General features: G+C 42.5%; 1 protein-coding gene across 1 annotated transcript in view; it reads left to right on the top strand.

The window, feature by feature from the left end:
* Window positions 1-13: 13 nt before the first annotated feature.
* Window positions 14-12939, top strand: part of MFSD8 (major facilitator superfamily domain containing 8) — a 20839-nt gene continuing 7913 nt past the window's right edge. The window contains exons 1-6 of the mRNA XM_060778952.2: window positions 14-232; window positions 4618-4709; window positions 5901-5944; window positions 9414-9654; window positions 11533-11646; window positions 12407-12551. Coding sequence (XP_060634935.2) covers window positions 153-232; window positions 4618-4709; window positions 5901-5944; window positions 9414-9654; window positions 11533-11646; window positions 12407-12551 — 716 coding nt within the window. The 5' untranslated portion in view covers window positions 14-152. The remainder of the gene's footprint in view (window positions 233-4617; window positions 4710-5900; window positions 5945-9413; window positions 9655-11532; window positions 11647-12406; window positions 12552-12939) is intronic.

Below are 12939 nucleotides of genomic sequence, written 5' to 3'. Positions count from 1 at the left end.
ATATGTGGGAGGTATTCTTGCGCATGCACGGAGGGGCGTGCTTTTTAAAGACAGGATGGGCGACGCTGCGGATTGGTTCCAGACCGCGTGGGAAGGTTTTCCTCATTAGCATAATGGGCGTGGCCTCGCCTTGACTTCCGGGTGTTTGGAAGATGGCCGTGGCGGTGATGGAACCTGTGCTGGAAGGGCTGGAGGAGCCCTTATTGGGGCCTGAGGACGAACACCGAAGCAGGTAGGGGTTTGAAGCTGGGGGAGATGTGGACATGACTGTTGTGTAGTTGTAATTTTAGCCCTATGAGGAGCGGCTTAAGGAGTTGGGCATGTTTAGCTTGAAGAAGAGAAGGCTGAGAGGGGATATGATAGCCATGTATAAATATGTGAGAGGAAGCCACAGGGAGGAGGGAGCAAGCTTGTTTTCTGCTTCCCTGGAGACTAGGACGCGGAACAATGGCTTCAAACTACAAGAGAGGAGATTCTATCTGAACATAAGGAAGAACTTCCTGACTGTGAGAGCCGTTCAGCAGTGGAACTCTCTGCCCCAGACTGTGGTGAAGGCTCCTTCTTTGGAAGCTTTTAAACAGAGGCTGGATGGCCATCTGTCAGGGGTGATTTGAATGCAATATTCCTGCTTCTTGGCAGGGGGTTGGACTGGATGGCCCATGAGGTCTCTTCCAACTCTTTGATTCTATGATGACTGAATAAAGACCTCTTTATTGTCTACAGCAGTGGTTCCCCAGGTGTTTTGGCCTACAACTCTCAGAAATCTCAGCCAGTTTACCAACTATTAGGATTTCTGGGAGTTGAAGGCCAAAACATCAGGGGACCCACAGGTTGAGAACCACTGGTCTACAGCAGTGGTTCCCAACCTTTGGGCCTCCAGGTGTTTTGGACTTCAGCTCCCACAGTTCCTAACAGCTGGTAAACTGGCTGGGATTTCTGGGAATTGAAGTCCAAAACACCTGGAGGCCCAAAGGTTGGGAACTACTAATCTGCAGACATTTATTTTTACCTGAGAGAACACTTTTCTCAGAATTTTTAGGTCTTCTAGAACAACTCTGTCGTCATTTTCCACAGAAAATGGATTCAAATTAATCAGAGCAGTGGTTATCAATCTGTGGGCACCCAGATGTTTTGGCCTTACACTCCCAGAAATCCTACGAACTGGTAAACTGGCTGGGATTTCTAAGAATTGTAGGCCAAAATACCTGGGGACCCACAGGTTGAGAACCACTGAGTTGAAGAGACCGCATTTGGAGTCGGGACACCCAGTTTAAGAAACTGCATAGTAGAGACACTAATTAACCTGGTTACGGAGCCCCCGGTGGCTCAGTGGGTTAACCCCCTGTGCTGGCAGGACTGAAAACCGACAGGTCACAGGTTTGAATCCAGGGAGAGGTGGATGAGCTCCCTCTATCAGCTCCAGCTCCTTATACAGGGACATGAGACAAGCCTCCCATAAAGATTATAAAAAAAATCAAATCATCTCGGCGTCCCCTGGGCAACGTCCTTGCAGACGGCCAATTCTCTCACACCAGAAGCGACTTGCAGTTTCCCATGTCGCTCCTGGCACGACAAAAAAAACAACAACCTGGTTACTGAACTGTAAAGATGCATAATGATACACTTTCGAGATTGTCCAGTGCACACTGGGCCCAAGATATATTGGGCACTTTGCTAGCTCAGCTATGGAGTAACGTAATAGCAGCCGTGCCCTGGATACAGATGTTACACAACTGTGTAATTCTAATTCCCACAGATTAAGTCGCAATGCCCCAACAAAATTCCCACCACTATTTAATGTTTGTGTTACAAGCTGCTCTTTGTGCAATCAGAACGCTTGAGTAAATGAAGGTGTTGTTTTTCCATACTGAATTGAGAAATCTTAAATTTCCAAGAAAGGTGCTTGCTGGAAACAGAAGTGCTGCTACTTCGTGAGGTACATTGTTCTGAAAGTTTTGCCAGTGGTGTCCTGCCACTGCTGTGGAAAATTCAGGTCTGCTTGGGACAACGGTTTTAAAAAATCTGTTCTCTAGAACAGGGTTGCTTAAACCTTTTCACCTGTAATCCCTTTTGGCCTGAGATATGTTTACGGGATCCCGGGGTATATAAGTACATAAAATAGGTCTAAAACCCAAACATTTACTAATAAATCAGCATTTGCAAGGCTTGCTAAACAGACAGATGTTCCTTTTTATGAAGTACAGCGGAAGTATCTTCTGTAGAGTCTACTGTAAACACTGCACAACACACTTGAGTAAATGTCTAAAACAGCCAATAGGTAGAATCCAGAAAAAAAGATCAGGACCCTAACATTGAACTACGGCAGTGGTTCTCAATCTGTGGGTGCCCAGATGTTTTGGTCTTCAACTCCCAGAAATCCTACGAGCTGGTAAACTGGCTGGGATTTCTGGGAGTTGTAGGCCAAAACACCTGGGGACTCACAGGTTGAGAACCACTGATCAAGAGATTCCTTGAAAGGTATCCTTTTTCAGTATCTCTGAGGCCCCTTCCGCACAACTGAATAAAATCCCACAGGATCTACTTTGATCAGGAATATATGACAGTGTGGACTCAGATAATCCAGTTCAAAGCAGATATTATGGGATTTTCTGCCTTGATATTCTGTGTGGAAGGGCACTAGGTCTCCCAGCATAAATGTTGAACATAGCTGGAAGATGACTATAGAAATTGCACTGGAGGACCTTGGGATTCAGAGAAATAACATTTGTAATCAAAAACCACAAATAAAGAGGGATGACTTTATTTTCATACTTTTTTTTCAAAATGCTCCAAAATTGTCCACATTAGTTGCCGAGATAGTTCAATGTACTTTTGAACAATGTGTTTGCATTGTTTTAAAATGTTTTAATTGATTTAATGTGCTTTTAAATTCTATTTTAGTATTTATTTAAGTGTAGATTGTGTTTCAGGGCATTGAATTGTTGCCGGTATGTAAAGCTGCCTTGAGTCCCCTCTGTGGTGAGAAAGGCGGGGTAGAAATGTTGTAATAAATAAATAAATTATTATTATTATTATTATTATATGTATTTTTATCTCACATCTTTGCACCCAGATGAAGCTCAAAGTGTACACAAACTAAGTTTCATGCTCAAAACTGTTAAACATATTGTGTATATGTATAAAATTACCTTCAGGCTATGTGTATGTGAAACTTGCATGAATATTGTTTGAATGAATGAAACTTTATTTATACCTCGCCTCATCTCCCTGAAGGGACTCAGGGCGGCTGACAACAAATACACAGAGGCAAACATTCAATGCCATCAATAATAAACAAAGTCAAAAACAACTCAATATATGATAAAATAACATAAGAAAACTGTGTTACAATACATATAATTACAAAATGAAATTTCAAGTTTCATTTTGTTTTTAGACTGTTTTTGTGCATAAGACAGGTTTTCCAAAATCTAAAAAAAAATCAAAGTGCAAAATATGGTACTGTTCCATTATCTAGGAACAGATTCTGAAAGGGGGCCTAGACAGCGAAGGATATTCCATTTTATTGTGGGAGGGGGGGGGGGGAGTAGTTAAAGGAGAGAAACAATTTCCCTTGTTTTTGCTGGTTATTCCCCCTTCCCATTCCATAAGCGAGGGTTGTTTTGACGATGGTGACAAGGAAAACAGGGGGAAATAGTTTAGCCCCTTCAAACTACACCCCCCCCCCCCCCCCCCCCCCCCGTAAAATGGACTATTCTTCTCTGTCTAGGTCCCCTTTTGGCCTCTGTCTGGATAATGAAACAATATCCAAAATACTGCTGATCACAAGCATTTTGAATAAGGGCTACTCTTAGAATCATAAAGTTGGAAGAAGCCATCCAGTCCAACCCTCTTCTGCCATGCAAGAACATTGAATCAAAGCATTCCCAATATATGGCCATCCAGCCTTTGCTTAAAATCTTCCAGAGGAGGAGACTCCATCACATTCCAAGGCAGGATATTCCATTGTTGAACAGTTCTTCTTGTTGAGATATTCTTCCTAATGTTTAGGAATCTCTTTTCTTTTCTCTCTCTTTTGGTTGAGTCTCTTTCTCTGCCACTTGAATCTATGTCTCCGTGTCCTAGTCACCAGAGCAGCAGAAAACAAACTTGCCTCCTCCTAAATGTGGCATCCTTTCAGATATATAAACATGGCTATCATGTCCCCTCTCAGGCTTCCCCAGTTCCTCATAGGGCTTGTCTTCCAAACCTTTGATCATTTTAGTCACCCTTCTCTGACCACACTTGTTAATTCCTCTCTTGAATTGTGGTCTCCAGAACTAGACACAGCCTTTTAATATTGGAAGAGTATTAAAATTTAAGATTGCTTCTTAATAAATCTCTGGTCATCTCAAGCTGGATTTTAAACTAGTCCTTCAAGATTATTGTGTTGTGCCAGGGCTTCATTTAGTTGTGTCTCTGCTGTATTTTGAAATTTCCCCTATAATGTCTGTGACACTGTTTGTACTGTAAATCCTGTTTATTTATCCTGTGCGCTTTTTAATTAGAGTTAAGTTTTCATCTTTGAAAGGTGGAGCTTGATTCATCTGATAAGAACCTGTAGTCACAGGTTGCCTGTTTTGCTTAAGATGTCATTGCATTTATTGCTTGTTACAGATCTGGAGATGTTATGGAAACGCTACAGCATTATAAGAGCCGATGGAGAGCCATTCGGATAATGTACCTTACCATGTTCTTCAGCAGTGTTGGTTTGTAAAACCGATGTCAACCCAGTGCTGTGTTTTCTGGTTTCATGATTGCTCTGAATGAAAGCGTGCTTTTAAAAAATCATGGGAATTTTCCACACATTGGTTCATGTGTCTATACCTAATTCTTCAAAATCTAGAAAAAAACCAACTACCAGGATTTCTTATATAAAATAGGCATAAAAATCAACCATGGAGCGTGATAGAGATGCCTCTTATCTTTCCTGGTTGCTGTGGTATAGATGAATAAGCTCTTAGTGTGCACTCATCGGGGAAACTAGAAATTCAATTCTTTCCTTTAAAATATGCAGTTTAGCTGAAGTCTTTAGTTTGCTTCTGCAATTTAGTTTTCTTGCTATAATTATTATATGATGCTCTAATGCAGTAAAGCTAAAGGGATAACTTTAGTATCTGCGTGGCAGGTATTTGGACTGAATGGCCCTTGTGCTCTTTTCCAACTCCAGGATTCTATGATTTTATCTCCCTTTCCCCCCAACAGCCACAGGTTTACCCGGGAGAATCATGGAGATATTTGTCATACTGTGCCTGAATTTAGTTTTTGTAGCCTCGTTAAGAGAAGTCCTTTGAAGTTGTGCATGACGGAATGATTCCAATGAAATCTGTGGTTTGCCTATATTGGTTAGAGTACTTCTATGCTGATTTTACTGATATTCTTCATTGCAATATAATTGTGTTAAGGGTTTTTTTTAATAGTTGCAATTTTTTTCTTTGAAAAGATATTTTTAAAGTGTTAACAAGATCAGTGGGTTTCCAGATGTTTTGGCTTTCAGCTCCCAGAAATCCGAACAGCTGGGATTTCTAGGAGTTGTAGGCCAAAACGCCTGTGGAACCCACAGGTTGGGAACTACTGCCTTAGGTACTGGTGCAGACAGTACATAAACCAAAAATTCAGTATTATGTGATACAAAAAGTTTTGTTTATACATATGTAATTTATTTGTGGACAACCTAATTGACTTAGGCTCCCTACCTTGGTATTGTTGATCTCAATATAAGTAGAAAAGAGATCACGTATGCCACTTAAAGCTAATTGAATAGTATGAACATTTTTCTTAAAATGGATGTTGAGTTGTTTATATTTTTGAACTTCATGTTTTTTTTTAATTAGGGCAACTTATACAGATCTTCATTTAATGAATAGCAGTCAAAATAACATTGACTCTTTGTGTTGCAGGTTTTTCTATTGTAATTATGTCAATATGGCCATATCTTCAAAAGGTTTGTAACAATTTGAATTTAGATTAGTTATGCTGAAATGTAAATGACAGTGATGGGAGTGGGGGTTGGTTTGGTATTATTTTTATTTATTTATTTATTTATTTTATGCATTTATTGACCGCCCCTCTCAGCCCGAGGGCGACTCGGGGCGGTGAACAGCAACAAAAAAGGACAGTGTACAAAAATCACGACAATACAAACCAGACAATACAAACATAACATATACTTATACTAAAAATCCGCTTCGTCAAGTCCTGGGGTCATAGCCAAAATTCATAGTCCTAGTTCATTCCAGTGTCGTTTCAAGATACACTCAGTTGAAGGCCTGCTCGAAGAGCCATGTTTTCAGGCCCCTACGAAAGGCCATCAAGGAGGGCGCCTGTCTAACTTCAGCAGGGAGGGTGTTCCACAGCCAGGGGGCCACCACCGAGAAGGCCCGCTCTCTCGTCCCCGCCAGACGTGCCTGTGAGGCAGGCGGGACCGAGAGAAGGGCCTCCCCGGATGATCTCAAGGCCCTCGTGGGCTCATAGGCCGAGATGCGGTCTGCAAGGTATTTTGGGCCGGAACCGTTTAGGGCTTTGTAGGATAACACCAGCACCTTAAATTGGGCCCGGTAGCGAATCGGCAGCCAGTGGAGCTGGGACAGCAGGGGCGTTGTATGCTCTCTGCGTCCTGCTCCCGTTAACAACATGGCTGCCGCGCGTTGGACTAGCTGAAGCTTCCGGGCCGTCTTCAAGGGCAGCCCCACGTAGAGAGCGTTGCAGTAGTCGAGGCGGGATGTGACCAAAGCGTGTACCACCGTGGCCAAGTCAGACTTCCCAAGATACGGGCGCAGCTGGCGCACGAGCCTAAGCTGTGCAAATGCTCCCCTGGTCACCGCTGAAACCTGAGGCTCCAGGCTCAGCGATGAATCCAGGGTCACACCCAAGCTGCGAACCTGTGCCTTCAAGGGGAGTGCGACCCCGTCCAGCACAGGCTGTAACCCTATACCCTGTTCGGCCTTGCGACTGACCAGGAGTACCTCTGTCTTGTCTGGATTTAGTTTCAGTTTGTTCGCCCTCATCCAGACCATTACAGCGGCCAGGCACCGGTTCAGGACTTCGACGGCCTCCTTAGTAGCAGGTGGGAAGGAGTGACAGAGTTGGACATCATCTGCGTACAGGTGACACCGCACCCCGAAACTCCGGATGATCTCACCCAGCGGCTTCATGTAGATGTTAAACAGCAAGGGGGACAAGATGGAACCCTGAGGAACGCCACAGATCAACGGCTGTGGCGTTGAACAGGAGTCCCCCAGCAACACCTTCTGAGTACGACCCTCCAGAAATGACCGGAGCCACTGCAAAGCAGTGCCCCCGAGACCCATCTCTGCAAGGCGCCCCAGAAGAATACCGTGGTCGACGGTATCGAAGGCCGCTGAGAGGTCCAGGAGCACCAACAGGGACACACTCCCCCTGTCTAGCTCCCGGCGCAGATCATCCACTAAGGCGACCAAGACCGTCTCGGTACCATGTCCCGGTCTGAAACCAGACTGTGCCGGATCCAGAATATCCGTGTCTCTCAAGAATACCTGGAGTTGTGAGGCCACCACGCTTTCCATGACTTTGCCCAAGAAGGGAAGATTGGAAACAGGCCGAAAGTTGTCCAATTTAGTGGGGTCAAGTGATGGTTTCTTCAACAGCGGCTTTACAACAGCCTGTTTTAGGCTCGCTGGAATCTTGCCTTGCCGAAGGGAGGCATTAACCACCACCGTTACCCACTCGGCCAATCCCCCTCTGGCCTCCTTCAGAAGCCAGGATGGGCAGGGGTCTAGGATGGACGTGGTGGGTCTCATTCCTCCAAGTATCTTGTCCACATCCTCGGGTTTCACAAACTGAAAAGAATCCAACAAAATCGGACAAGCAGGTGCTTGTGTCACATCCACAGAGACTGCATCTAATGTGGCGTCCAGCCCAGAGCGGATCAAAGCGACTTTGTCTGCAAAGAACCGAGCAAATGCTTCACAGCGCGCTGCCGAGTTGTCAGGGCTCCCACCTGAAGTAGGGGGAGTTAAAAGACCTCTGACAACCCGAAACAGCTCCGCCGGACGGTTTTTTGCAGACGCAATAGTGGCCGCAAAGAAAGTTTTCTTTGCGGCTTTTATTGCCGCGGCATATGCCCTTAAAAAGGACACAAACCGTGTTCGGTTTGACTCGCTTGGGTCTGAGCGCCACACGCTCTCTAGAACCCTCTTCTTTCGCTTCATCGCTGCCAGCTCCTCAGTGAACCAAGGGGCTGGTTTAGCTCGGTTACTCGAGAGGGGACGTTCCGGAGCAATCTTGTCAATAGCCCTGGTCATCTCCCCGTTCCAGAGAGCGACCAAGGCCTCGACATGATCACCTACCGCGGCGGCGGGAAACTCCCCAAGAGCCGTCAGGAATCCACTCGGATCCATTAGCCTCCTGGGGCGGACCATCCTAATGGGTCCTCCACCCTTGCGGAGGTTAGGGGGCGCAGTGAGCCTAAATCTAATCAGGAAGTGGTCGGACCATGGCAACGGAGAGATAGACAACTCCTCCACACCGCCACCCTGCTCCCATCCCTGAGGCCTGAAAGCACCAGGTCCTGTTTGTTCTTGGAAACTAAAGCCCCTTTCACATAGCTGAATAAAACCCCACATTATCTGCTTTGAACTGGAATATATAGTGTGAGGACTCATATAACCCAGTTCAAAGCAGTTCTGCCTTGATATTCTGGGTTATATGGCTGTGTGGAAGGGCCCTAAGAAGGGATAACCTTGTTGAGTACTTGAATTGGATATCACCAATGAATACAAAGTGCTTTACGCTTTATTTCAGAGGAAGGACTTAGCAAACCACCTCTTAAGTTTTCCTTGCCTAAGGATATCCTAAGATCGTTAAGTCACTATAAGTTGACAAGTGACTTCCTGTAGGGAACTGCTATCTTTGCTGGTGTCCTTAGATATGAAAACTGTAGCGGGTTCCCACAAGTTTTGTAGTTTTCATCCCAAAATCTCATTCTCTTCACCTAAACTACTAAATGCATTTAAAAGTGGTGGTGATTCACTTACTACCATAGTTGCTGTCTGAATTTCAAAAGCAGTATTCTTATCTCAAGGGTGCAACTAAGATAACATCTTACAGTCATTTCAGTGAATATTGCCATGGGAAAGTATGGTGTTTCATAACCTGCCAGATGTACATTCCCCAGACATTTCCCTTAGTTTGTACATGCCTAACTTGTGATAGTTCCTTAAGAAATTATTTCTATAACATCAGATATTAATAAGTAATTCAGTTGTTAGTTTAAATTAGCATCTTCACTTTTAGTCAGCGGAGAAACTGGCTATGTTTCAGGAGAAAGATAAATATTTATATTCTATATATTGTTTGGAACTTCTAATACTGTTGTTGAAAGCCTGAAAATATGCTGCTGGTTTTAAACTTGCTTTTCTGTTGTTTTCCCCTAGATAGATAAAACTGCAGATGAAAGCTTCCTTGGCTGGATTATTGCATCATATAGCATTGGTCAGATGATAGCTTCCCCCTTCTTTGGAGCATGGTCGAACTACCGTCCAAGAAGAGAGCCCCTTATAGTTTCAACTGCTATTTCTGTGGCTGCTAATTGCCTCTATTCCTATGTCCATTTACCCACTTCTCACAACAAATACTACATGCTGGCTGCTCGAGCTCTGGTGGGATTTGGTGCAGGTAATTTTGATTTAGTTTATGTTGAAAACTGGGAGATCTGAGATTATACACCATTTAAAACATTGGTCATACATTAATCAAGCTCTTATAAGCACCTGTGGATTTTTTTTTTTTACAAAAGTCTTGATTCTGTATAGCTATGTCAGCTAGTATGTGTAGAAGCTGTTAGCATAAAGGTTCATGACTTAACCTCAAAATAAATATATTTAAAGCTTTGCCCATTAGCACAGTTACCAGATTGGTCACCCATGTCTGTTGTTAATTTTTAAGAAAGTGCCTAGCAGTAGCCTAAATTAGTGTTTGGAGTAGCTGACCCATGCAGAACAGAGGCCTGTTGTGACAACAGAGATCCTGAAAATAGTTGGGAAAAATTATAATGGTTTTCATATTTCTTGGGCATTAACATCAAAGGCCATTTCTATCTTAATGACATTTCAGAACTTTAAAAATGCTGTATGGAAGAACCATGAGTGGTTGTGTTTTTCTGCTGATGAGTTGAAATAGCCAGACTTCAGAGAACCAATATTAATCAATTTAAGGGAAACTGATCACTTTAAGGCAGGGGTCCTCAAACTTTTTAAACAGAGTGTCTCAGACTGTTGGGGGTCCAGCATATAGTAATGTAACCTTGCAAGAGCCATACAATTCTGAGGATGAGGAGTTTCAAAATGAAATGTCTGAATGTGTTCAGGGAGATTCTGAGAGCATTCAGGGAGATTTGCAGACAGGTCAGCCTAACCCGGCCAATACTGGATTAGATCATTCCTTAGCAACCAGGGAAAGTAAAACTAAAATTTCTCTGAAGAAAAGGCCTTGGGAAGACGGGGAGGGTGAGGAGGTCACTAGAAAGTGTAAATTAAATCTCTGAAAGCAGGGCATGAAAATTAGACTAGTTTTTCCCAGCGCCTCCCAAGGCCGGGAGGGTCAAGATAAGGCCTTGAAATCCAGGTGCCTCCGTCATGATTTCATGGGAGCTTGGACAGGCTTAAATTAGGTGTTTAGTTCCAAGCATTCAGAGGAGACAACTTTGCTAAAGGGGAAAGAATCTGCTGTTCATGTTTCCAAGTCCATGTCAAGATTCTTGTTTCATGTTCCTGCCTTTGCCTATGTAACTTTGAAGATATTTGCCTGGAAGAGTTTTCTGTGTTCATGTTCCTGGAATTACCTTGGATTATTTCTGTTTTTGGATTTCTAGCTTCTGTGACATTTTCTTGGCTTTCTTGAAAGACTTTTGTTGAAGTCTGGATTATTTCATGTATTGCAAGTTATATCCTGACTGCTACTTTTGGATATAACTCTTTTCCCCTTTTTTGTATGTTTTTTTTATTCAATAATCACTTCAGTATTGGACTATTGGCCTCTGGTGTGGTGCTGGGTGACAGGTGCCTCAGGGCTAGGTATACAACATATAGTTTGAAAAAAAAAAAGCACCCTCAAATTCCTATGCACACTGTACATATCTTGTTTGTAGGGCAAACAAACATGAAATAAAGTACAATATTTAAAATGAATAACAATTTTAACCAACATAATGTGTGGGCCTGCTTTTGGCTGATGAGATAGTCAAGTTAATTAGGTGTTGTTGTGTGCCTTCAAGTCGTTTAGGGTGAGGTGGAGGGCAGATAACTGACCTTTGAGGAGACTCATGCTTTAAGAAAGTACAAATTATATATCCAGTTATTTCATTTGTACTTTCCATAAGGTTCTTTTACATAAATTTCAAGAAATTGAAAATAGGCAAAGCAAGCAGAGAAAGGAGGAACTCTTTTGCCTGCTGTGTTGACGGACCTTTTGTTAGTATTGCGTGTTTAAGTAAGAGATGCATTTCAGGTTGTATCAGTGACAACTAACCATGCGTTCTTCTGTTCATATTTTTAGGAAATGTCGCAGTAGTTCGGTCATACATTGCAGGTGCTACTTCTCTTGCCGAACGAACAGGTGCTATGGCAAACACTAGTGCATGTCAAGCAGTGGGATTCATACTGGGACCAGGTACAATATATAAGCGTGGAAGTCCGGAATTGTTGTATGGATGTGGTGGTAGTGCAGTTTCGATGTGGGTGAACAAGTTGAACCCAGACAAGATGGTCAGTTTTTGGTCAGTAGGAAGAAATTAACCTGGTGTTGGGAATACCACCTATTCTGTATGAAGTTACAAATATCCATTTCATAGCTTGTGGGTGCTTTTGAAACATCAGGTAATTATTGTGGGCAGGAGTACATTTGGTCAGTCTCAGTTGGGTTTTCCAAAGGAATGTAGATAAGGCCACAGTTGGTCATGACTTAATTACTTCCTCATTCTTAAAATGAGGGATAACTGCTCTGGCTATTTTCAGCTATTTTTACTTTTAAAAAATATGTCTGTGGCTTTAGAAATATATTTAAAGGGGGCTTTCTGTGTATATAATGTTTAAAGCATGTTTACATTGTACATTACTTTGGTGGCTGGAGAAGTGGTGAACAAATGAAGTTACACTAATAAGTATTCCTCATTCAGGACACCAGGTTTTCTCTTATGTTAGACATGAATGAAAAAACTTTATTCATGAAATGTGTTTATCACTTCTTGAGCTACCAAGGCAGTGTATGATGTAAAAAATTTTTTTCTTTAAAGCTACAGTTGCATAAGCAGACATACTTTCTCTTCTTCCTTTTTTTTTTTTTAGATTTTTAAGTGGTTTATCTGCAATTAATCTTAATATTTAAATATCCCCCTTTGAGTTCTATTGTAATTAATTCAATTTTTTGTTAGTTTTCCAGACTCTTTTTACACTCATTGGAGAAAACGGATTTACTTGGAAAACCATTCATCTCCAGGTGAACATGTACACCGCACCTGTTCTGTTTGGAGCTCTTCTAGGAATTATTAACATTGTTCTCATAGTTGCTGTATTTAGGTAACTGCAAACTAAGGCTATTTCTGAAGAGAGATTGAATGAAATATTTGACTTTCATTTTTGTGTATGCATGTATTTATTCTCCTTGTATACTGTATTTCATTTTCTTTTGGCACCAGATGGAAGAAGAAAAAGAAAATAGTGTAACATATGATCGTATATGAATAGTTCATAGCTGTCTGTCTCTGATAAGTTTGCAGGAAAAAAGAAAAAATATGTGGCCATTGAGAACAAATATGGAATTGACACTGCAAAAAAAAAAGCATGCCTTTGAGATGTGTAACATTAAAAGTTTGAGATGTGTAGCATTAAAAGACCATGCTGCCCTATGGAACAAACTAGTCACCTAACTCCCCCAGTCCCAACCCACAAATCTCCAGCATATGGT

Source organism: Anolis sagrei, chromosome 5, assembly GCF_037176765.1.
Source record: "Anolis sagrei isolate rAnoSag1 chromosome 5, rAnoSag1.mat, whole genome shotgun sequence".
In the NCBI taxonomy this organism is placed as follows: Eukaryota; Metazoa; Chordata; class Lepidosauria; order Squamata; family Dactyloidae; genus Anolis; species Anolis sagrei.
This window is presented reverse-complemented; position numbering and strand designations above follow the sequence as displayed.